Source organism: Cydia pomonella, chromosome 3 (genome assembly GCF_033807575.1).
Source record: "Cydia pomonella isolate Wapato2018A chromosome 3, ilCydPomo1, whole genome shotgun sequence".
Taxonomy (NCBI): domain Eukaryota; kingdom Metazoa; phylum Arthropoda; class Insecta; order Lepidoptera; family Tortricidae; genus Cydia; species Cydia pomonella.
The window spans coordinates 21,103,435-21,130,447 of record NC_084705.1 but is presented as its reverse complement, the minus strand read 5'-3'; the positions used below and the strand labels follow the sequence as shown (position 1 = coordinate 21,130,447).

General features: G+C 35.1%; 2 protein-coding genes across 3 annotated transcripts; both read left to right on the top strand.

Moving 5' to 3' along the window:
• Positions 1-2,131: 2,131 nt before the first annotated feature.
• On the top strand, positions 2,132-25,137 carry LOC133516274 (glutathione S-transferase 1-1-like). The gene is made up of 5 exons (XM_061849114.1): positions 2,132-2,274; positions 7,909-8,050; positions 21,653-21,853; positions 23,281-23,486; positions 24,924-25,137. Exons 2-5 carry the CDS (start codon positions 7,913-7,915, stop codon positions 25,024-25,026), a joined length of 648 nt encoding a protein of 215 aa, XP_061705098.1. The 5' UTR covers positions 2,132-2,274; positions 7,909-7,912; the 3' UTR covers positions 25,027-25,137.
• On the top strand, positions 14,735-19,168 carry LOC133516272 (uncharacterized protein K02A2.6-like). Of its 2 annotated transcripts, none has more exons than XM_061849111.1 (2): positions 14,735-15,847; positions 16,536-19,168. In XM_061849111.1, exon 2 carries the CDS (start codon positions 16,562-16,564, stop codon positions 18,998-19,000), a length of 2,439 nt encoding a protein of 812 aa, XP_061705095.1. In that variant the 5' UTR covers positions 14,735-15,847; positions 16,536-16,561; the 3' UTR covers positions 19,001-19,168. Both variants share the same exon structure in this region, with proteins under 2 accessions (XP_061705095.1, XP_061705096.1).
• Positions 25,138-27,013: the final 1,876 nt, after the last annotated feature.

The window sequence follows — 27,013 nt, the reverse complement described above, 5'->3', positions numbered from 1 at the left end:
GCCTTATTGAGCTCACTGTGGGACTGGGTCGATTTGTGTAAGATTGTCCCACAATACTAGTTTACATATGGCAAGTAGTGCTCGTAAGTATAGTTTCGTACTTGTCCAAGTATAATACCCCGAAACCACCTTTCCATACAAACGTAGTCCCCATTTTCCTCTCTGGGTATTAATATTATTGAAAATATTTTGACACTATTCGATGTATATCAACTACAGCTGTGCCCCTTCTTTTGATTGTTTTTCGAATTTGTAAGATTTAAGATTCCATTATAAGTTAAGTATAGCAAACACCTCTACAATGGAACAGGTACCAGTAATGGGATGGTATAGACAAATCCTATGAAACAAATATTTACCATTTTTTTTATCACTGGCAACATTTTACCATAAACAAGTGCCAAAGAGCTGCTTAAGTTTAATTTTTCATTGATTGAAAATGAATGGCGCCATACATCCCATGACTGGAGCAAAAAACCACAGTATTAATTGGTTAATATTATTGAAACCAATTGCAGTAGCTTTCATTAAATACATAGAAAACATAAAGGACGAATTGGACATTCCACTTTTACGTAAAGCGCAAGAAATTTTACAGGTGTCGGTGAAATATCAAAAATACTTCACATTTTATCTTAAATGTTTCATGATTGGTGCCGTTGACATAGGTGCGATGAAAAAATTATATGGAATTTGTTTTTCGCTCCTGTTAACTCTGAACTGAACTCTTATAATAATCTAAAAAAAGTCAAACGAAGGGGCATAGCTAGGGTCAATATATATACATCAAGTTGTCTAAACATACTTTCTATAATGTTAATATCCTGAGGGGAAAATGGAGACTATGTTTGTGTGGAGAAGCGGTCGTCCCCTTTCCTCTTAATAATTACCTATTTTACTTTATGTTATGTTAAAGAGGAGGAGTTAATAAAATATTGTTCTTTAAGTCCTTTAAGTGCTGCTAGTTACCCTAAGCATTATGAATGACCGCCAGTTGCCCTTGCTTATTTTGTGGTGCAATAACCATAGACTAGTAGTTAGGTGAAAAGTATATCTAGTACCTTAAATACCTATTAGGTACAATACTTTACTTCTTTAGTGGAAATCCGTGGTCTCTGCCTACCCCTTCGGGAAATAGGCGTGATTATATGTATGTATGTATGTACTTTACTTCTCAGTAGGTACCTTTGTTAGGTATCCGACTATTGAAAGGAGTGGCACCTATGGTTTGTCCCTGCGCTTGATAATAAATAAATTTAAAAGCCGCCAGAAATAAAAATGATTCTGGTTAAGAAAAAAAAAATGTAAAAGGTGGGTCAAAGGTTATGTTAATTCTAACCTACTTTGTGGAATTAAAGGGTTTGAGTAATTTAAGTATATATTAAGTAGTAAGATTCTAATGGTTATTAGGTAGGTACATAAGGCTACATTCTGGTATTGAAATAGCTTGAGAAACTTACAGCTAGGTTGTATATTCCGAGTGTTTATTCCAAATCGGGCAGTTAGGAAAAGTCAGAAACTGTCGTAGCTAATTCGGTAAATTTAAACAACTTTATGTATTTTGGTAATCATGATGCCATTGCCAAGGCCATTAGTATAGATAACGATTTAATATAAACCTGCAATGCACGCAGATTTCGGTACATACTTAAATGCTCTACTTACTTGAATTGCTCAGAATAAAGACGCGTATTTTATGGTTGAAAATCGTTTTATCAAAAATTTACTTTATATTCAATCTCCAGTCTGTTTATAAGCTTCTTGGGTGCATGCGCTGAGTTGAGATTTTGAACGTCGAGCTTCGGTGTCGTCGCTTGTCGGTGGCCAGAACTAGTCACAATGGTATCGTGGAATGAGCTGTTATTTCTTAATTGATACTGAAAGAAAAACAGCCGATATTTTCCCATCGTCAAATCGTGAGAACGCCTTATTTGAACTTGCTTAGTTACCTTACCGAGCGATAAAATTTCGTTTATTTTGGGTTTAAAAACATACCTAAGCTGCATTTAATTTTTCACGTCGACTAACATTTCCCTCAGCGATTGCTCAGAGACAGTCAACCAAGGGCTGAAATTCGTTTAAATTCCAGCTGATGGCAATGGTTGCCAATGTTGCCATGAACGCCTTGCTGATAGGTAGAACGTCTGTTTTTTGAGTGGAAATTGTTCTGAACCGGCGTCTGGCCGCCGGAAAGCGGGCTATAAAAGCGACGCCTGCCTCCCGCCGCGCACTCCGTCACTCTGTTTTGGACTGCTCGCCTGCTGCACACTGAACGTAAGTTTTATTCACCATATTGTAACAGAATAAAAAAATATTGAACCTTAAATAATAACTTTCGTAATACGGTGAGCAAAGTAAATGGTATATAGATGAATAATTGACTACACAGGAAATTTCGTTTTTCTTTTCCCGGCAGTAAATCTAATGGGTAAGTACCTACCCAATTAATTAAAAAAAAAAGAGTTCTGCAATGACTGATTTGATGGCAAAATTATTTTAGTCGAGTGTATGTTAAGTATTACAAATGGTTATGTTCTAATCTAGTGTAAAGTGAAATGTTCATTTTCAGACTCTTGCTTTAAAGTAAACAAATTTGTGACTCGTGAGCTCGCGTGACGTGAATAGTGAGGAGAAGATTCATTAGTTTCAATTTAATTGTGTCGACGCTACATCGCGTTGTGACATTAGTCAACTGGGATGCACATTTGTGGTGATGAGATGATCTGGCCGTTAATTATAAACATCTACATTCAGTGTAATTATGTGAATTAAACAATAATTATAATTTCTTCATGTTAAATGTGGGTGGAGCGCTATGGTTATGGTAGGCAAAAAATAAGTTTATTTATAATGGTCAAACAAGTTTAGTGAAAATTGAGAATGTAAATATTTAATTTAAACTTTAACGTAGGTATCACTTACTTCTATAGCTTTTAGACAAAATTGTATTGGGATGAACAACAACGAACCGAAAACAATATGTCGTTTAAGTTTAACCAGTTTTAATTAAAATATGCTAATTCCAACTGTGTACCTATTGAACAATGCAGTGAAAGTTGAACCAGTTTTGCCCGTTAACGTAACGGGCAAACATTTCGTTTTAACATTCCACTTGCTTCCCACGCCAATATACCTATTCTAATAGGTGCTGGTGCTGGTCTGCTGTTACATTGAATTGTTTGGTTTTTTAAAATGGCATCTAAATATTTCCCAGATGTTAATGACGGGTAATGTTATAAACGAAATGTTGATTATTATCATAAGATAAAAAACAGTGGCTGAATATTATGTAGATCAGATTAAGAACAACTTTAGGTCAAACCACCACACAGTCACAGTTACACAGTTACAAAAAGTTGATTCTCCAAAGCCGGCGCGGCGGCCGGCGCATGGCGATTCCGTCTCAGTATAAACCAGAGACTTGTCATACGCTTTGCTTGACAGACAGATGAAGTGTGCGAAAGGGAAGCCATCACGTATATGAACAAGCCACGAGTGTGAAAGAGGCAGACTACATATGAGAAAACGTAACCATTTTTTGAATTCGAAGGCGGCCGAGGCGGCCAAAATCATATTGCCGTATTTTTTAACGTTAAAAATATACGAGAATCAAAATCAAAAATAAATATTAAGTAATTTAGTGAAGATGGTGTCATGTTGTGTGCCGGATTGTTGTGTTTCAGGGCCAAAAAACCCAGGGAAATACTCATTTCACAGGTAATTATGATAATCGTAGCGAAATTTTCGTAACGATATTTTATCAAATTAACAGCATAAAAAGTGTAAAAAGCCAATTTATACAGTTCATTATAAGTTTTTCTTCAATTGTGTGTTAATATTTCATGATATTAGTCAATAATTTAGAATATTTTGTGTAAAAACCTAAACTGTTACTTTACGCTAGGGCTTGACAAAATGTTCATATGACTGTATCGATAACTTGTCGGTATATTAGTAGGTATGGAATTAGTTGTTCACAAGACATCATTAAGATATTAACCTTTATAACCGACTTAAAATAATAACGATTGTTATAATACCTTTTTTGAAGGTGCACATGTTCAGCGATAAATTTAAACTTCACTTTCCAACACATTACTTACATTTTAACCACTTTTCCACGGCTTTGCCGCCAACACAAGGAAACACAAGACAGCGTATACACACCCAACCCAACTTGTCAGGCGGAAAAGGCGCGAAATTTAAATTTTCTTTGGTAAGTCAACTATTTGCGCCTACTGTTAACACTTAGCATGTGTTTGAGTTAACGACATTGCACATGTTACACCACTCACACCCGCATACGACAGAAACCTGCTTTATCAACGCGAGTCACCTGCTTTACCGACAGCGCCGCGTTCCATAATGCTTGATCGGACTACGTTAGTAATTTAGTCAAGTAAAAACGAAAAAACGTAAAAAGAGCGTACCTGGGTCGCCTAGCAGGAGGACGTCCTATCGGACGCCCTAGGTATCGCTGGAGCGACATGGTGGAGGCGGATCTGCGCGAGCTTCGAGTCGACAATTGGCGAGAGGTCGCACAGGACCGAGAAAAGTGGCGCTGTCTTGTGTCGGAGGCCAAGTCTCATTTTGGGTCGCTGAGCCAACGGTGTAAGTAGTAAGTAAGTAAACGTCCCAGAACACCAAACCAGGTGAGAAAAATAAAAAATCGCAATGAGTGGCGATACGATTTTAAGTCGACACGAGTTTCGAATTAACTATTCGCAAATGTATTACAATACATATGGCCCTTAAAATGTTCGATATAGTTACGTAATGTGCTAATTATCGCACTAGTGCGGTAAAGTAGCTCCATATGTACTGTAAAATAAGTAACAATATATATTTGACCATTGTGACACATGTGTACCTATATATTTGACCATTTTGATGCTGACTGTAACGACTGTAACTGTAGCCTCGGTTATCACTATCAGTATTGTTATTTACTATGCGTCCGCTGTAAAAGAAAATTAAAGGTACTAAAGGCGCTAATAAGGTCTAATAGTAGTAATAATACTCATACCTATTACATTTTTTATAAAAACAAACACATTTGAAAAAGTAGTCGATAAAGCAGTTAAACATCGATAGATTATTAATATGTTGTAACATGACATCGCTTTTTTTGTTCGCACATAGACAATTTACGCACACACTTGCATTTCATTTTTGGTCACACTTTTGAAGTTTGACAGTCGTTCTATACTATCCTATTTCTATGGTATAAACATAAACCGGTTCCTGGTTACTTAATTGATGTAATACAATACTTATTCGTAACACAAAAGATAAGTGCCGGTCACGGAACTCACGAACATGCAATGTTATTGTTATAAAAGTTACACGCAAGGACCTTTTATACCTATCTTTCTGTAAACTATCACTAACTTAATAATGCATTAGGTTGATAAGTACTGTCATTTCGTTTACTTATTCATTGATAATATTATTCTAGACCCAACACAAACAATTTTACTAATTGTCAGCTGAAGTACCTAGTGTCTACTCGTACATATATTTATGTGCACATAAAGGAAACTTTTTTATTCGTAAATAAAAACATTAAATCTGGCAGTGCCAATAGAATAGTTTGATCCCTTAGATACATTTAAAACTTTACTTAAGTAAGTAAGCAACACTTTAGTGTACGAGAAAAATAAATATTGATTACATCAGATGGAAAATAATTGGGTAGTACAAAGGCGAACTTATCCCTGAGACGGATAAGTGACTGTACTGAGGATCTACATACATATATAAATTACAATTCCTATCAATCATGTTTTCATTTCCTGTCATGTGTTAATTCAATGTCAACGCCGATATAAAAGTAATGTTGGCAACGATTCTATAGACAACAAAAACCGCTTACAGCAATTGTTGCCCCACTAGGAAGTAGCTTGTAGGTGCTAGTAACAGAAACATTTATTTAAGTAGGTATAATTTTGACTTTCGCTATCCGAACAAATTGAATTCCCCTTACTCACATATTGTAAAAAGTGAAGTTATTATTTTTTAGATTTAGGTCAACTTTCACAGTATTGGCGGGGTGCAAAAGGGCTTGGCAGGAAAACAAAAATGATGGCAGCGCTTGATGTGGCCAAAAATAGCGACCATCCTCGCGGTGTTTCGGTACTTCTCACTTAGTATGTTCGCAATAAATTCAAAAACTACTTAACGGATTTTCATGTGGTTTTCACCTATCAAAGAGTAATTCTTCAGGAAGGTTTAAGTGTATAGTTTGGTAAGGTTTTGTGTAAATTAGTTGAAATATGAAATTGAGATAATATTACGCTGCCTAGGAGCTTTAATCGAAAACACTGCCTAATCCATTTGAAATAACAACACAATAAATAAATAAATAAATATTACAGTACATATGGGGCTACTTTATAGCACTAGTGCGAGAAGTAGCATATTACGTTACTGTGTCGAACATTTAAAGGGCCATATGTACTGTAAAACGTTGTACGATACATGTGCGAATAGGTAATTCGCAACTCGTGTCGATTTAAAACACTCCCTTCGGTCGTGTTTTAATTTATCGCCACTCGTTTCGAATTTCCTATTTTTCGCACTTGTATCGTAATGTACTATTATAGGACATTATTACACAAATTGACTAAGTCCCACAGTAAGCTCAATAAGGCTTGTGTTGAGGGTACTTAGACAACGATATTTATAATATATAAATATTTATAAATACTTAAATACATAGAAAACACCCATGACAAATCACAATAAATAAATAAATAAATAATTATTATAGGACATTAGTACACAAATTGACTAAGTCCCACAGTAAGCTCAATAAGGCTTGTGTTGAGGGTACTTAGACAACGATATATATAATATATAAATATTTATAAATACTTAAATACATAGAAAACACCCGTGACTCAGGAACAAATATCCATGCTCATCACACGAATAAATGCCCTTACCAGGATTTGAACCCGGGACCATCGGCTTCATAGGCAGGGTCACTACCCACTAGGCCAAACTGGTCGTCAAATGGAACAATGTATGGTGGAATTGTCTTTCTTTGATATTGATCTACAAAAGTCTGCGATGGTCCCCTATCTTTTAAGGATAACTCACTGTACTCACTATTAACTTCTAAAAAAGATCACATACTTATACTGTGGTATATACAAATCTATTTACACGAATATAATATGAATCATTAACAAATTAAATACGGTAGTTATATTGAGCATTTCATACAGATTATATATATAAATTGCATCAAAACATGTTTAAAATAATATTAATATGTTGGAGCCTCACGGGAATAAAAGAAAGAATAAAAGAAAGCATACTTTTGGCACGTAGGGATGATAGACTTAGACCAAGCTAAGTTTTGCGCTCATTATTCGTGAGAGCCTACAAAGTTGCCAACGCTAGGTGGCGCTGCCATCGTCCACCCGGCCACTAGAATACGATACGGTTTTCATTCAATTTTTAGTGTTCATTACATTTGAAGAATGTCATGTCATGCTATGGCTATTAGAGGCCCGAATTAAATTGCTTAAAATAAAAGTAGGTATAACTACGAATGTACTTAGTGCTTTTGTTTTTATTTGTTATTATTACCATGCATAAACACCGACACTTCCAAACGTCAATGTTTTTAATAACGTCGATGGATTGGTTCCAGTAAAAGTAAATGGACGTTACCGTAAAGTAAAAGGTTATGTAGACATATTACCAATAAATATGATTATGATTGTTAATTATATAGGTGTGCGTTCACAAACATAGATACATTCCTCTAAGACAATGGCAATAAGGTCGTGTAACAAGTATATTTTTGGAACATTAGCTTGTAAAGATATTTTCTAACTCGACTGTACTTACTATAAATAAACCCAACTACGAGTAATCGATTCACTATATCCATAGAAACATGCCAGACCTATACTACGTACCCGGCTCGGCCCCCTGCAGGGCGGTGCTCCTGGCGGCCAAGGCCCTCAACGTCAATCTCAACCTCAAGCTGGTGGACCTTCACCACGGAGAACAGCTCAAGCCTGAATACCTAAAGGTAAGCATCCTCAGGATGTAAAACAATTGAATATTCACAGCGGATTGAATATTAATTACTTACTAAGTTTCATTTCAATCATTAAATTATAATAATCCAAATTCACAACCTATAAATATTGACAATAATAAACAATTGTAAGATTGCCGATTCATTCCGTGCCAGTTTTAATAAAATAAAAAAAGAACAAAAATGTTTGCTTAAATCAATATATATACCTAAATTATATTCTAAATGTTCTGTTAGATTTCTTTGCATATAACATAGCATCGTAGGAATTTGTAGGGCACTGGTTATCAGCATTATAGCTTCGAGAGATTCCCTTATGAAGTTATGAACATAAAGTTAGGACCACAAGACACTAGATACATTCTAGACTAGTATTTTTTATACAATAGTTTTTTTTGTATGACGATATTTTGTGAAATTCTTAGTATTAAATTTGAGCTATGAATTATATTCATTAGTATATGGAATAATATTTACATCAATAAATTGCTCTGATAATTAGCTTATGATAATTATATGTATGTAATACTGTCTTACTAATCATAAGTGCTTGTTGCTAGGCCTACATGAATAAAGTATATTTGAACTAAACTTGAACCAAGCAATTTTCGAGAAATATATACATAAATCATAAATCATAAATCTTTATTTGCAATAGATATAGTACTAACAGATCTTAGGCTAATATATACAGGTCCATATATCTAGACTTAAAATAAGTCATGCAAATTTTACATTTGTAGCTTACTTGCTAATAACCTATTAAATACTTCCATTAGCAAAATATTCAGTGGTACTATAAAAACATTTGTTAACCAGCCAAGTAAAAAGTTTGTTCCTTAATTTTTTGAGGGGTAGTTCCCTTAATTGCTCTGGCAAATGATTGAATATCTTAATACACATGGCATAACAATTTCTACCCCTCATTGCAGTGTGCATTTTTGGAAGCACAAGTCTATCCGGATATCGCTTTTTTATATCTATATGTTTGTTATATCTCTTTTTTTTTGAACATTTCATTGTGCATCTTAACAAATATACACACTTCATAAATGTACATTGAGTGTACTGTTAGTAATTGTAAGCTAATAAAATATTCCTTGCAGGATGTTGGTATGTGAATGTTAGCTATTGCTCTCACACATTGCTTTTGCGCTACAAAAGTACGATGAATGTGTACAGAACTATATATTTCTCGATAATTAGTAGGTACTTAAAGGAAAGGTAAGGTGTACTTATAAAACATGACTTACATGATGATGATGTGAGTCCGTAACTACACTCACACTTCATCAATCTGATGCATAGGTACCTAGTATATAGAAAAAATATAGTTTTTTTTACTACTAACTACTTAACATTGATCACGAATGACAAATGGGTAAACTTTATCTGTGTAGGTAAATAATATAAATATAAAATTTGGGCCCGTTGCATTTGTTTATGCCCATGCCCATAAAATACGAGTATATTATACCTATGGAGATGACAATTTTTAGTTTTCACACCACGCACTTCACTTCACACTGTTCATGGGTGTTTTCATTTTTAATTGGTTAATCGTTCATTCTGTTATGTTATGTGAACATCAAAGAACAAAAGGCGATTTTTTTAGTGAGGCAAAAATATGATTTTCCTAATAATAATCGTGAAATATTTATTTTGCGAGGAAGTATATCGGACGTAATAATATTATTAATCGACTTCAAGCCATAAATGATTTTGAAAAAGTACTAGAAACTTTTGGAACGACCATCCTATACTTAAGTCTTAGCCAATAAAACAAAACAACACTTACCTATCCATATCGAAACTCAGCGAATGGTTATATATTTAATTATCCTCAAAATGTAAAACAAGGAAAATAAATACCCTCATAACACATACCGTAGAATCCTTAGATAAACCTCATTAACAACAACAGTTAGTTACATAATTAAGGGATTTGATATACTTGTCTCATTAACTAACAGTTATTTTCCGTGTTTGTTTCTTAACTTGGTGGTGGTACAAATAGGTACATATGTACCTATTTGTCCCTTTATTAGGGTTCCGTACCAAAAAGGTACAAAAGGAACCCTTATATTAATATTGTATACACGGTGGAATGGGATGACTTGTGTACGAATTTATGAATTATTTACTGGAATTTTAAGCTAGGAACTTGAAACTTCGTGTAAAGGTATTACGAGTATATTAAAATAGAAGAAAAGCAACTTAAGCGTTTTTAGAAATTCATCCCCTAAGGGGGTTAAAAAGGGGATGAAAGTTTGTATGGGGATCAAGTTATGAACTTGAAATTCCGTAATAAGACATTTTCATTAAATACGAGAACAGTTATTTCAGCGTTTTTGAAAGATTCATCACCTAAAGAATGACTTACGCTAGACCGGCCCGGACCCAGACCGAGGCGTCCGACACGTCATTTTCTATGACGGCTGATCGGTGATCACGTGGTGCTTGCCATAGAAAACGAAGCGCCGGAAACTCCGGCCCCGCCCCGGCCCGGTCTAGCGTGAGTCATCCTTAATAGGGTTAAAAAGGGAGAACAATTTGAGTAGGGACTTGAAATTAATAGGAAAAAACTATTAAAAAGTACATAAAATAATTTTAGTGCTTTTGAAAATTCAGCCCATAGAGGTTGAAAGTGTGTTCCGGGAAATCAACGCGGACGAAGTCGTGGGCAACAGCTAGTTCCTAATAAACGGCACATCAATACTTCAACCATCTCGTAACGTACTCGAAAGCCTGTAATAAGTCTGTCTTTAATTTGTTCATACCAAGCGTTTATGAGTTAGTTTCGTACGCCTTTACTGCAAAGCCTGATTGCGATGCAAGATGATAATGTACCTTTAGAGAAATTAGCCCAAATGGCAGATAAGGCGTACGAAACTAACTCATTGATGGCTACACCTCATGCGTTAGTCGCGTCGACATCTTCTGTTCCGCCTTCGGTTGTCGACGAATTAAGTCAAAAAAATTGAAGCCTTGACTATGAAACTCGAAGCAATGCCAAGAGGTACACGACGACATGACTCTAGACCGAAAACATGGTCTCGATCCCGTCTTGCTCAAAGCAACCAGTCCAGAAGTCGAGTCCGTGCAGACAACGACAGAGAGTACTGCTGGTATCACTCCACCTTCGGTAACAGAGCAGATAAAGTGTATCCCACCGTGTAGCTACCCAAAAAACTAGATGACCAGTCGCTCCTTGCGACTGGTAAGCTTAGTGACGAAACCGGTGAATGCAAATCCTTGTCTATCCGTTTGTTCGTCACAGATGCTAAAATTAAACTTCAATTTTTGATCGACACAGGATTTGTGTGTTTTTCCAATGAGCTTTTTGCGTAGACCAAAACGTTGTCGAACGGACTACGAACTTTTTGCTGCGAATAATACGGTTATTGCAACTTATGGTTATTTGAGTTTGTCACTTGATTTCGGTTTACGGCGCGTTTTTGTGTGGCGTTTCGTGGTTGCGGATGTAAGCAAACCAATTATAGGAGTAGATTTTTTATCTTTTTACGATTTGTTGGTAGACATACGAAAGTCACGCTTAATAGACAATACTACTTCGTATGCATCAGCCTCCCCCAGACCTTTAGAGTCGATCACGTCGGGGTCACCAGTTGTGGGACTACACTTTGAATAAAAAATAATAAATCCCTTTTTGGAAAATTAAAGGAAATGTAGTTTTATTGACAATTAAAAGTTATTATCATACATATGACATCTCACACCAAAAACATATCTACAACATATCATTGACCTAGCGGCCTGCGTTCGCAGGCGGACGTAAGACAACCAAAGAGGTTCGCCACAGACCCGCCCGTGCGCACAGTTTGTAATGGTGCAAAGCATGAATGCCATTATATCTTAGGAATATAACCACCTATCCTATCACGAGCCTATTCTATAGAGATGTAAATAAGACTTTAATGTTATCAGTTTTACGATTGCTTTTACAGCAATCAGTGATCGTTGGAGGCCAAATATACAAACGTTTGCAAACTGACATACAAAGGAATTGCTGGGTTCAACGATCTGTTACGAGGACGGTTACTATTTACCAAGGTTACAAATGAGACAACACTATACAACACAACACTATTGCGATAATGATCACTACACCTTATAAAACAAAGTCCCCCGCCGCGAGCGTCTGTCTGTTTGTATGTATGTACTTATGTTCGCGATAAACTAAAAACACCTGAACGTATTTTAATGCGGTTTTCACCTAGATATGGGTAGCGGTGAGTAAATACTGAGTATTTACTCAAAGCACCCGATAAATACTCGTATTTACTCATTTATGTTAACGGCATCAATCATGGGACATTAAAGAGAAAATTTGGAGTATTTTTGATATTTCATCGACATCTGTAAAATTTCTACCGCTTTGTGCTTTAAAAGTCGAATGTCCAATTCATCCTTTATGTTTTCTATGTATTTAATGAAAGCCACTGCCATTGGTTTCAATATTATTAACTAATTAAAACTATGGTTTTTTGCTACAGTCATGGGATGTATGGCGTCATTAATTTTCAAACTAACAAATATCAATGAAAAATTTAACTTAAGCAGCGCTTTGGCTCTTGTTTATGGTCAAATGTTGCCAGCGATTAAACATGTATGGTAAATACTTGTTTTACAGGATTTGTCTATACCATCCCATTACCGGTGCCTGTTCCATTATAGGGGTGTTTACTATAGGTGAGTAAAAACGATTGCTAATTAAATATTTAAAAAGTCAGATTTAAGAACCAAATTGTTCTTTATCGAAGAGTGTTAACGTATACTAACAATATTTACACAATAAAAAGCATATATGTAGGACGCTAATTCTTGAAAAATAAAACGGGTAGGTAATCATCAGTTAGAGGCAATTTGTGATAAATTGATAATACGCAGTTAACAATTTTGTTTTTAATAAGAAGGTATTTACTTTTAAAATATGGGACTTAAGTTCTATCGATGTTCTATATAACTGCATGTCGCGCAAAAATGCGAGTTTACGCTGCACTTACGAACTTTTATTAAGGATTTTTTGAAAGAAAACTCAAAAATGGCTCAAAGCGATCATGTTCAAAGTATTTTTTTAGTACTCTATTTTACGGCTAATCTTCCCATATTCTTTTGAACTTTGGTTTAAAAGTTAACGAGGGATAAACATTATTTCGGCCTTCAGAAACGGGCTAATTCCAAAAGAATTCGGGTCATTTTTTGAACGCGATTTTTTTGTGTCCGAGATGAAAATCGGAGGGTAGCATCAGTTAATACTTAGCATTTTTTTTATAAAGAAGTCACACTTCCACACCGAGTTCAACATGAATTCACTGATTAATTTGTTTTTAGGGTACACTTAAAATACCTAAAGGCTCAAATTACTTACTCCCGTGCCCTGTCCGGATTTTTTTTTGAGTATAATGAAAATTCCTACTAAAAACTCTTCTTGTGTCCGATATGAAAATCTGAGGGTATCATCAGATAATACTAAGCATTTTTTTCATAAAAAAGTCACACTTCCACACCGAGTTCAACATGAATTCACTGATTAATCTGTTTTTAGGGTACACTTAAAATACCTAAAGACTTAAATTACTACTCCCTTGCCCTGTCCGGAATCTGCTTTTGAGTATAATGAAAATTCCTACTAAAAAGTGTACATTATTATCACATATTTAAAGTTAAATACTTAAACTAGATGATATTTACTATCACTAAGCATTAAAACATTCACGAGTTATTTACCACAAAGAAGTTGTTTGTGGTAAATAACTAGTGATCGATGTTTAAATTTTGTCCGAGATCGAGAGTAATTTTTTGTCGAAAACTTTCAAAGCCAAGCAACATCACCCGTGAAGGCTTGATTTGTAGGTACTGCACTTGTATCAATTTTTTATTAATTCGCTGCGAACATACAATTTTGAACAAATTCTATCCTTAAAGCGTATGATTGTAATACTCAGACTCATTAAAAAACCAAAACAATATACAAAAAATATTACTAATAAACCACATTTAAACAAACCTAAATGAAAGGATGTTCAAATGTTCATACGATATTCCATTGTATAAAATTAAAATCAACTACCACGATGTTTCTTGAAGTCAGATGATGGCTGTTAATCATTGATCATAATCGAACGAAAAAGAAATACATTAAATTTATTCTTATTGAATTCAGAAAGATTCTTAACTTCATTAGTTGATTTTTTGAGTCATCAGTTTTAATTGTATGATGCTTTAAAAACATGCAATAGATCTCAAATGTGAAAAAGATTAATAATCCTATAAGATTAATATTTTACATTTGATTAATAATAAAACATAGTTTAAATAGGAATAAGTCGTAGAAAACTAATTCCCGTGTCAGCAAATCCCAATTCCCATGGACAAAAGAATCCCGTGCCCGGATAGAACTTTCAAGTTGAAATATATCTCTCAAAGTTTCATGAATATGTATACTCCGAAAATAATATGAACTTTATTTTATTTTTCTACGAAGTATCACATTATATTTAATCAATATTTGAAAATTCCATGGAAATTAGATAAAAATGCTCGTTTGATGAAATTGACCCATTCAGTTTATCAAAAAAAGTTTTTAGAAACATCAAGTCATTTTTATAGACCCATTTAATGATGTGTAACACGTTGGACCACGCTGGTGGTGTGACATATGTGTCATGAATATGATTATCTGTGGCAGGAGCACTCCCAGCAATGGCGTCATACAAGGATAATACAATTTGATCATTATATTCATTATCCTAAACAATCTTTTATTTAATTAGTCCTGATCTTTGTTATTGCATATTACATGCATATAAAACATGGTGTCAGGTGAAAACAGAGAATAACAAGAAGAAAGACAAAATAAAAAACCTAAGTGGTAAATAGACGACTTTGTTAAGAAGATAAAACCTTTGTGGACCAGACAAAATGCCGGATGAAACGCCCGTAATGAACCTGGGGTTGCAGCCTCCTAAAGGATACAAAATTGAAGATGCGGAGGCTTGGAGAAAATACAAGCAGTTGTTCAACTTATATATTCAGGCCACGGATTTGGAAAACGGGACAGATGAAAAAAAGGTAGCCATTTTCTTGACCTGTGCGGGAGAAGAGATTTTAGAAGTTTACAATGGTATGGTTGGCACTTCTACATTAAAATGGGTTGAGTTGCTTGGAAAGTTTGATGACCATTTTAACAACAAAACTAACACCGTCGTGAACAGCTACAGATTTTATAATTTACGTCAAGAGCCAGATGAACCGGTGGAACGGTTTGTTTTAAGATTAAAAAACGCTGCCAAAACATGCAACTTCAAAGAGGAAGATAGAATGGTAAGAGACATGCTGGTGATAGGTGTAGAGGAAGCAACAATTAAAGAGAGATTGCTGCGAGAAAAAGAACTCAGTTTAGATACTGCAATAGAATTGTGCAAGGCTGCAGAATACAGCAAGAAAAATGTAAAAGAGCTGGTAGAAAAAGTGCAGTCAGTAAATATGGTAAAAGAAAGTTCTCGTTATAGAAAAGATGTAAAGAAACCGATTCATTACAGTTGCAGTTACTGTGGTAAGAAACATGAGCCAAGAAAATGTCCTGCGTATGGGAGAAGATGTACGGTGTGCAACATTTATAACCATTATGCAGAAATGTGTAGATTTCAAAAGAAGGAAGAGAAACAGCAGCGACAAAAAAGATACACAAAAAACAAAGTTGACGGCATCAGGGAATCTACTAAGGACAGCGACTGCAGTTCGGAAGAGTTTGTAGTAGACTCTGTAAGTAGCTCAGATAGGTTACAATGGTATGAAGTAATAAATGTTGAAGGAGTAGATATAAAATTCAAACTGGACTCTGGTGCTGACTGTAGTACTTTACCACTGGAACTGTTTGAAAGCTTAAAATTAGACAAATGTAAACTCGGTGAACCCACAGTGTTAATTGTATATAATGAGGCAAAAATGAAAACTGTAGGATGTGTTAAGTTAACCTGTACTGTTAGGGGAAACAAGGGATGTGTTAGATTCACTATTGTGGACATGCCTGTTAAACCAATCTTAGGCTTACCTGATTGTGTCAATTTCAATTTAATAAAAAGAGTAGATGCTGTAGTCTCAGAAGAAAAGAATAAATTTGTAAAATTAAATAATGATGTGTTCACTGGGCTAGGCAATATAGGTACATATTCAATAAAACTGAAAGAGAATTCAGAGCCAGTAGTTAAGCCTATTAGAAGAGTTCCACAGACTATAAAGGAAAGACTTAAAGAGACTTTAAATAATTATGAAAGTAGAGGAATAATTGAAAAAGTAGAAGGACCTACGGCATGGTGTAACAATCTTGTCATTGTAGAAAAACCAGATAAGTCTCTTAGGTTATGCTTAGATCCCAAAGAGTTGAATAAGGCCATTCTTAGAGAAAATTATCAAATACCTTCACCTGAAGAAATATATAATTCACTTGCAGGTAAAAGTGTCTTCACAGTACTAGACATGAAGGATGGATTTTTTCAAGTGAATTTGGAGGATGAACAAAAACTCTGCACTTTCGGTACTCCCTTCGGAAGGTATTTTTTCAAGAGAATGCCATTTGGCATTTCTTCGGCTCCAGAGGTAATGCAAAGAATAAATACAACCATATTTAGTGATATACAAGGGGTAAATGTGTACTATGATGACATAATTGTTGCGGGGGACAATTTAGCAGACCATGATAAAATTTTAAGTGAAGTGATAGATAGGGCAAGAAAGTTTAATGTAAAATTTAATCCAAACAAAGTACAGTATAGAAGAGATTTTGTTAAATATGTAGGGTTATTAGTGTCAAAATCAGGAATTAAACCTGATCCTGAACATGTAAAGGCTATTGTGGACTTGAATGAACCAAAAAATATTAAAGAACTACAAAAGTTTTTAGGTATGTGCAATTATTTAAGTAAGTTTATACCACAATACTCCAAAACAACTGAAAAACTTAGGGATCTATTAAAAAAAGATGTATTGTGGGATTGGGGTACAGCACAAAGTCAAGCTTTTGAAGAAATAAAAATGAAAATTAGTAAAGCCCCAACCTTGGATATTTTAAAGAAAGACGGGTTAGTAACTCTACAAACAGATAGCTCAAAAAGTGGCATGGGAGCTTGTCTACTTCAGAATGGCAAACCAATATCTTTTTATTCTAGGTGCTATACAGATTGTCAACAAAGATGGGCTCCCATTGAAAAAGAACTCTTTGCAGTTTGTCTTGCAATGGAAAAATATCACCAATTTGTCTATGGACGCAAAATAGTTGTTGAAACAGACCATAAGCCTTTAGTGGCGATAATGAATAAAGACATCAATAAAATTTCAGCCAGACTGCAAAGAATGGTTCTTAAACTTTTAAAATATGAATTTGACATTAAGTACATACCAGGTCCTCAAATGTATGTGGCTGACTATTTGTCTAGGCATTATAATTCAACAAATGGGCAAGTAGAGCCAACACTTAAAGAGTTAGTGCATAGTGTGGAAACAGAAAAAGTGTATGGACTAGACAAAGACTTACAAATATCAGAAAGTAAATTAAAAGAATTGCAAAATGAAACAAATAAAGATGGAAATTTGCAACAAATAAAGATGTGGTATAGTTCAGAATGGCCAAAAAATGACAGAAGTATTTATGGTGTGGAATTAAAAAAGTTGTACAAATTAAGACATGAGTTGATAGTTACAGATAATATTGTTTACTTTGGAAATATGGTTCTTGTTCCTAAAGCATTAAGAAAAGAAATGTTGGATATAATACACTCAGGGCATGCAGGTGTAGTAAAGTGTAAAAAGAGAGCTAGGAAAGTACTGTACTGGCCAGGAATGTCAAGAGATATAGAGGATTATGTGTTAGCATGTAGAGTATGTGAAAAGTACAGGATGTCAAACTGCAAACAGCCAATTATATCACATGAGGTGCCCGATCTTCCTTTTAGTAAAGTAGGTATGGACATTGGTCACTATGCGGGGGAAGATTTTCTAGTGGTTGTAGATTACTTTTCAAAATGGATTGAGGTTGCAAAATTGAAAAACAAATCTACCACTAATATTATTGTTGAGTTAATAAAGATATTTAGTACTCTAGGAATCCCTAGGCAAATAGTCAGTGACAATATGCCATTTGGTAGTTTTGAATTCATACAATTTGCAAAGCAACATGGCATAGAATTAATCACGTCCAGTCCACATTATGCGCAATCAAATGGGCTAGCGGAGAAAGCTGTAGGGATTGTTAAAAGTTTAATGAAAAAGTGTAAAGAAAGTGGTGCTAATTTTGATTTAGCGATGTTACATTATAGAACAACTCCAGTAGCAAAGTTGGATTACAGCCCTTCAGAGTTGTTAATGAGCAGATTACTAAGAACCAATTTACCCTGTTCAAAAGAAGTGTTAAAACCTAAGTTATGTGTAAATGTCAAAGAACAAATGTTAATTAATAATGAAAAATCTAGGGCCAGTTATAATAAAACTTCAAAAGCTAAAAAATCATTTCAAAAAGGGGAAGATGTTATTGTTCAAGATGTAAATAGAAGTAGGTATTGGTATTCTGGTAAAATAGTGGAAAAAGCCAGTGGACCTAGATCATTCATTGTTAAAAATGACAAGGGTAATTTAGTTAGGCGAAATGAAAAACATATTAGACATAGTAGAAATAAGTTTATTGTTAGAAATCAGAATATGCTGGACTCATCAGATGTGAGCCAGGCAGTGCATGAGGGGAGTAGTCAGGAAAGACAGGATGCAACGGAGCCGCCTGCACTGGTGCTTCGTGACAATGAGTCTCTTCCACTGGTGCCAAATGTACCTGCACCTAACCCAGAGCCATTAGATCTGCCAGTAGTTACAAGGACGGGAAGGTTGATAAGAAAACCTGCCTACCTGGGTGAATTTGATTTAAGTTAGCTTCCAGTGTATCCAGAGCTTTTGTAATTAGTATAAGCAGTCATTTAGCATAAGGGGGGGATGTGACATATGTGTCATGAATATGATTATCTGTGGCAGGAGCACTCCCAGCAATGGCGTCATACAAGGATAATACAATTTGATCATTATATTCATTATCCTAAACAATCTTTTATTTAATTAGTCCTGATCTTTGTTATTGCATATTACATGCATATAAAACAGGTGGTTTCTGATTTTTTTGTGACAATTAGTTACATGTATGGAGTGCTCTCTTTAAAAATATTTCTTATAATTTTGAGTACTTAATCCAGTAGCGGCTAACAAAATACACCTATATACACCTATACACCACCTACACCACCTATACATACACCTATATTCCAAATTTATATGCCCCTTTCAGCACTCTAAATAGTTTATACCCACCAATTTGGGTATAAACGAGTAAATACTGTGTATTTACTATTTATTCGGTATTTATATACTCGTGAGTATTTACTCACTACCCATCTCTAGTTTTCACCTGTCAATAGAGTAATTTAATAAGGTTAATTAAAACTAGGTTTAGGTAAGGGTTAATTTCGTGTACATTGGTTGAAAATGTTGAAATATGACGATGTTTGTTAATTATGTCGGAAAAATCACGATGTCTAGGAGCTTTAAACGAAAACGCTCTGCCTAATTCTTTTGAGATATAATAACACAATGTATGGTGGGATTGTCTCTCTTTTACTGATTTACAAAAAAGGCCGTGATGGTCTGATGGTATAGGTATGTCTATTTTTTAAGGATCTTACTTTACCCATTATTAACTCCTTAAAAAAGCAACATATAGAAATTTAACCAACAAAAAAGTACGATAATAACAGAATGCAACAATCACGTCATTCGATTACACAGGACTTAATAGAATCCATGTTCGCTACATACCTATGTAATTATGTATACATAGGTACGTATAAAGAAAAGGCTGTTGACTGTTTGGCAAGTACCATTCCTTTAGATTTCCAGAAATAAATTATACATTTAGGTATAAAATTTAGTCACGGTGTTGATCAAGATTTTTTACGTGGTACGAGTGACTGTTCTAGAATTTATAGTATGCCGGCATGCACTACTCTACTCGCGAGTACTGGGACTTCCTTTTGGCCCCGAACTGCCTTGAACTGGTTATTACGAAACGTAATTGGTTCCACGTTCCACTTCTACCGCACCGGTTCGCACGCAACGCAACTCTGCGAAGGTCGATTTAGAAGGCCTACCGCGAACCACGTTCGACGTGTTGCCTCTCTGTCGCACTTGTAAATTCGTACGTAAGCGTGACAGGGTGGCAACACGTCGAACGTGGTTCGCGGTAGGCCCTCAGAAGTTAAGACGAAAGTGGGAGACCCGTGCGGAATCAACTTTTCATACAAACGTGGTTCTCATTTTCCTCTCAGGATATTAACATTATTTAAAATATTTGTTGTATATCAACCACAGCTATGCCCCTACGTTTGATTTTTTTCGTTTTTTTTTTATTATTATGGAGTTAGAAGCATTTAAAATTTACACATTTTTACAAATTTATATTTTTCAGATTTTTTCCTGTTGTAGTATAAGAAGATATTACTTGCCAATCAATCAAAATCATAGTTGTCCATCGGTGGTCCTTATTACAAAAAGCATAAGGTCCACCGATGGTTAAGTTAGGAGTGTTGCTGTTTATAGGTTATACCTTATAATTTTAATTTTTTTACGTTAACTTAGAAGTTTGATTTTGTCACAGCTTGAAGAGACTGTAGACTTTAGTGCTAGCGGTACGCCAAAAAATGCTGCAAATTGTGTTAAAAGTATGAAAATCGGTACGATTGATCTTTAGGCCATTTAAATACAATTTTACTCGTAGAACGAAAAAAAATGGAAAGGAGTTATGGCGTCATCTATTTTTTGTACGGGATTTTTGTTGTTCAGTAACCTACCGTGTATCTATTAAATAAAAGAGCTTTTTCAGTCGAAAATATATCACATCAATACATTTCAGTAAGTATGGGCTTACTAAGAACTAAGTATGGGCTTATCCAGTTACCGTTCAACATTTTTTTGTAAATTATACTTCAAATTATTCCTAATACCTAACCTCATTTCTAACCCTAAGTAAGCAATTTTGAAAATGTTTTATTATTTTTATTATTACAATAATCAATTAAATATTTACAAAGAAAGCATAAAATGATTATTTAGTAAAACTGGAACCCCGCCTCTTTTCTATCAACGACCTGGTGTGGTGTCTATGTAAGAATTATTTGCGTGGTTTTAATCACATGAGTACCCCGCGCTGGGAGACGGAAGGTGAATGGTACAACATACTTCGAATATTTATTTTGTAATTAATATTCATAGAATCTATTTCAAAGCATTAGGCCTCTGTGTAAAAAGTCTCTCAAAACATGTATTATTAATTTATATATATAGATTGACAGGTGTCGGTGCCAATTTTGAGAAACAGCCAAGTATGTACTTTTAATTGCTACAACTTCTTTCTGTTTACCTACAACAGTGAAGGTACGAAAAAGAGAAAGCACCCTCTAGCGATTCATGAACAAGTCAAAAACAGACCAAAAGAGTTTGAAATGTATGTCCTAACTAATAAACTAAATTTTCCAACAGCTGAACCCTCAGCACACAGTCCCTACGCTGGTGGACGACGGGCTCTCGCTGTGGGAGTCGCGCGCCATCATCACGTACCTGGCCAACAAATATGGCCAGGGCAGCACCCTCTACCCTGAAGAGCCCCGCGCCCGAGCCCTTGTAGACCAGCGGCTGTACTTCGACATTGGAACACTATACCAGAGATTCGCTGATTACTTCGTAAGTCTTTCCTTTTTAGTTTTTTTGGCTGTCTCCTTCTTAAGCTTTCGTCTGTATTTGTTTATGATCCTGACTGCATTTTTAAGATTTTTTTTCATTGCTTAAGAACGTTTTTTTTTTCGAGCTGTACGGCAAGACAAAGGTTTAAATTAAACTCATGATTTCAGTTACAGTTTAATATACCAGCTAATTGATTATTTTATCACCTTTTTAGGGTTCCGTACCAAAAAGGAACAAAAGGAACACTTATCCGTCCGTCCGTCTGTCACATCGCTAAATATCTCGAGAAGCACTTAAGCTGTCGATTTGAAATTTGGAATAGTTATGAACAACGCTGACCCAGACACATTAAGAGTATTATTTTTTTTATTTAATCTTTATTAACTATGGAAAATGCCCAATATGAAGAGGGGCAAAATTTCAAAGTCTAGTGACTAGGTCAAGTGGGGTACCTATCATTTGAAAGAGCTCAAATTGTACAGTCAGCGTCAAATACTTCGTAGCAGTCAAAGTGGTCAAATAGTTCGGTACACCATACTAAATATATGGTGTACCGAACTATTTGACCACTTTGACTGCTACAAAGTATTTGACGCTGACTGTACATCCAAAAAAAAAATTCTTTTTTTTTCGTAGTGAAAAAATTGATTAATTGAGGAAAATGTGAAAAAAATACCATTACCCCTTATCTGCGAAGCTTACCGAAGAAAAATTATGATTTTTTTTACATAATATTAACTATTTTTAATAACAAAAAACATATCCGACTTTAGTTTGCGATTTAACCAATTTCACGTGTGTTTATTACACTTGATATTTCTATGAGATAACATTAAAGACACCTTTCAAATAAAAGAACAATTTTTGTAATCGGTTCACATGATAGAGAATTAAATCCTCGAAAAACCAACACGTGCATTACATCGCGCAAATTCGTTAGACATTATTGTGTCTTCGTAACAGGTACTTCTGATCAAAAGTCTTTCGTCTTTATAATTAAGTACATGAGATAATTCTAAGTTTGTACGGAGCCCTCGGTGTGCGAGTAAAACGAACTCGCCCTTCACCGGTTTTTTTAGTGTAGCGATGATTATTTCGAACATTGACCTCGTTAACGAAGTGAGGATGGAATATTATTGTTTTAGTCAGAGATGATTTCATGTTTAAATGGCTCAGGGTGCCTACTCAACGTGCCAATCGTTTACGCTCCGTAGAGAACAAAACGCAACTGTCTTTGCCGCACTGTATGGATTATTGATAGAAAGAGATGACTACGCTATGGAGCGTAAACGAGTGGCACGTTGGCTAGGCAGCCAAGAGTCTAGTTAGTTTGCCATGATCAAGCAAACTAAGATCATTTATAAGCCAAGTAACCCATGGGCTCCCAACCAACGAATAATAATATTATTATATTTTTTTGGTTCCAGTACCCACAGCTATTCGGTGGCGCGCCCGCCGACCAGGGCAAGCTACAGAAGATCGAGGAAGCCCTCAAGTTTCTCGATACATTCCTCGAGGGCCAGAAGTACGTGGCAGGCCCCAACCTGACCCTCGCCGACCTGAGCCTCATCGCCACCGTGTCCAGCTTCGAGGTCACCGACGTCGACTTTAAGAAATATTCTAACGTTAAAAGGTAAGCATATCTCAGGTTTGCGTAAATTTAAGAAAGCACATAGTGAAAACTTGTGAACCTCAAACCCTGGTATTGGCGTACGTACATATTTATTTCACAATCTATCCCATTTATAATGTTACACGTGAACATTGTGAACATCAAAGTTAATGTATAACGAAATTTAAGAGCGTGGGTGTAAAATTAATAAATATTAAATATATCAATGTATGATACTGGGTATCGATAATTAAGACTCCTGAACACTTTTACATAGACAATCGTTTATTTTTATCGCTAATACAATGTGAATAATCAAAACAATTCCAACAACCTCCCGCACATCAAAAGACCGCCGAAAAAACTCCACTCTTGACAGCTTAAACGTCAGATCAAATGACAGTTGTTCCTTTTTAGGTCCATATCAAACTGTCATATTTTTACCACAAAATTATCCAAGTTAATATGAATTTTAATAGGGTTGTTTCCATCTACAAGTCTTAGGGCAGAATTGTATCCTAATAAATTCTTTTGGATTATAAGAACATGTTAAACTACTTTTAGGGGACCTGTAATGACCATATTTTTGTAAATATTGAATTTAAAATATCTTTTGGCACAAGTCACGTGACCAAACTCGAAACGTCATTAAAGATACTGATGACGTCACAACTCTCGGATTGACACTGTTGACAGTTAGGCGATAAACAACAAATGACAAATGTCAGTTGACAGTTCGTATCTTCTACGTGCGTATGTAGTTATGTGTCAAACCGTAAACTGTGACGTCACACAATTTTCAAAGAGCGTTTTGGGCGCGAAAGCATCTGTCAAAATATATTTTACAGTACATATGGGGCTACTTTATAGCACTAGTGCGAGAAGTAGCATATTACGTTACTGTGTCGAACATTTAAAGGGCCATATGTACTGTAAAACGTTGTACGATACATGTGCGAATAGGTAATTCGCCACTCGTTTCGAATTTCCTATTTTTCGCACTTGTATCGTAATGTACTATTGTTAATTTAACATATTTAAAGCCGTTTTTAGTATAAAAGTTGAAATTTAGGGCAACTTTTAGTTAATATAGAACGTAATACGTACGTTTCAAAAAATTGGAAACAACCCTATTGGTTACAACAAACATACATTTTAAATCATTCTTTGGATCTTTGGATAGAACCTTACATGATAGCTCTTACTTCCACTATTAGTCGATGTACCTGGTCTTAATTTGTTTATTTTTTAGCACTCGAATCCTTCAGACTTTTTTTTTATTATTAGAAAAGGGACTTACGTACGAATCAATTTCATAAACTCTTCCCTTCAAATACTTAAGAGTCACAGCTACCCACCCCGCCCCGTATCATCTGATACAAACTCTTGATACAGTTTTATTATCTGAACAGTAGTGCTCTCAAAAAAAATGTTAACAGCATGTTTTATAACTTCCAGGTGGTACGAGACTGTCAAATCCACAGCTCCCGGCTACCAGGAAGCCAACGAAAAGGGCCTGGAAGCCTTCAAGGGCCTCGTCAACAGCATGATAAAGAAGTAACCACCCACGGCATTCACTCACAGTTGTTTGCAATTACACATACGTTCTGTAAGAACGAATTTCTATGTTTAAGATATTTTAAGGCAAAAAATAAATTATCGTTTTTATTTACTTCTTCTATGTTTGAATTTTCTATCCCAACCTTGAAAGTCCGGCAGGCAGTTATAATTTTCGTTTGACTAATGGTTCCAAAATTGCTACGACTAACCTGTCCACCTAGACTTAAATATGCAGGGTGGGTAGGTACATACACCACAATCATACTTACTTAGGCACTTCCCTTGACAGGTTCGACACAGGCTCGTGTCACCTCGTGTCTCTGTCTCATGGCCCTGGCTCGCAAACTTACGGTCATAGATAATAAATACCTTACTCTAATGGACTTAAGGTGCAGTAGGTTTCAGAAACGTGAAGTGGCCAGTTAAGTGTTAGGTAAAAGGGGTTCTAGAATCTGTTTAATGAGGTCTCATTTAATTATCTCATTAACAGGAATAACAAGGTATTTTTACGTAGCAAATTTGTTTTTCAATTTTCTCCAAAAAAACCAACCTATCTATAACCTGCCTATAATGTTTCAAGCTTAAATACACTCCAGGAGCCGAGTACTATCAGTTATATTAGTTTATATTGCTCCACCTTATACAACAAACGAAATAGAGCAAAAACAAGTTTTGTATAAAAACTTAAATTAGCTGTATTTTTTGAACTATGGTATCCGAAGCTATATAAATTAATTACAGGCATAGATGTACCTTATCCTATTGTAAGTACATATTACAAAATTTCAGAGCATTCTAGCTAGTCGTTTTATAATGAGAGCATAACTACGTTTGTATGGAGAACCGAGCTTGCTGGTAGGGGCCCTTAAACTGCGGCTTGTCACTATGCCTGTCACGTTCTAACAATTATGTAAGTGCGAAAGTGACAGGTGATAAAAATGCTACCATTCTGAGCCTACTGGACGAGCAAACATATTTCAAAAAATGTTAGAAAATAAATCATAAAAAAACACTGTACACTCGATTGAGCCATTAATGAGGTTTTTTTTAAACTGATCTTATTAAAACTATTTAAGTGCAGCGATTATGTAGGGAAGGAATTTTCCATTATGCGTGGTCCAATACGCACTCGGCCGGTTTCAATATTACAAAATTTCAGAGTTAAGCCGGGATAACGTTTTTTTTTATGTTTATACATTCCATATCATATAAGATAGCTAACATTAACGTACAGCAACGGATGACGTACAATAAAAACTGGGTAATCAATAGTCAGCATGACTTGCGTTTTCCTCTACTCATACTCTATAAAGGCATGAGTCATAAACTAGTACTAGCAAATATATTATCTGATTCTATTATTATGGAAAACATTATTACATAATTTGATGTAGGTGTGATGTGTGATATTAACCATAATACCATAAGCTTACCCTTACCCTTCATTTGACTTTATTCGATTTTATGATTATTATAAGAATTAGAAGCAAAACCAAATTCCATTCATATTTATCATTATTAAAGTTCAAAAAAAAACTAAAGGACATAGGACATTAAATTGTGTCAAAATATTTTTAATTATGTTTAATATCCAGAGAGGAAAATGAGGACTACGTTTATATGAAAAGGCGATTTCTAGCCGTCGTCCCCTTTCTTTCGTCTTAAGTAGGTATAGTTTCATATCATACTTGTCCAAGTACAAGTATTAAAATCACTTGTTCTGTTTCGGTATCGTTACGTATTCGGTAAAAAAGTCGTTCTGCATTTCACAGTTACTCAGTTTTACGGTACCTAGCTACTTATAGAGGAGCGTATTTTCAAGAGAGTTTTTAGGGGTGTTAAAAACACAAAATGGATGATCTGATATGGATGCTCTTATCTTGTTTAAAAGGAATTGATTTTACAACATGTACGAATATATCAGAGTTAAAGTTTGAAATTTAGCAGGTTGTTGTGTTAACGACGCCTGTTTCACATATGAGTCATGT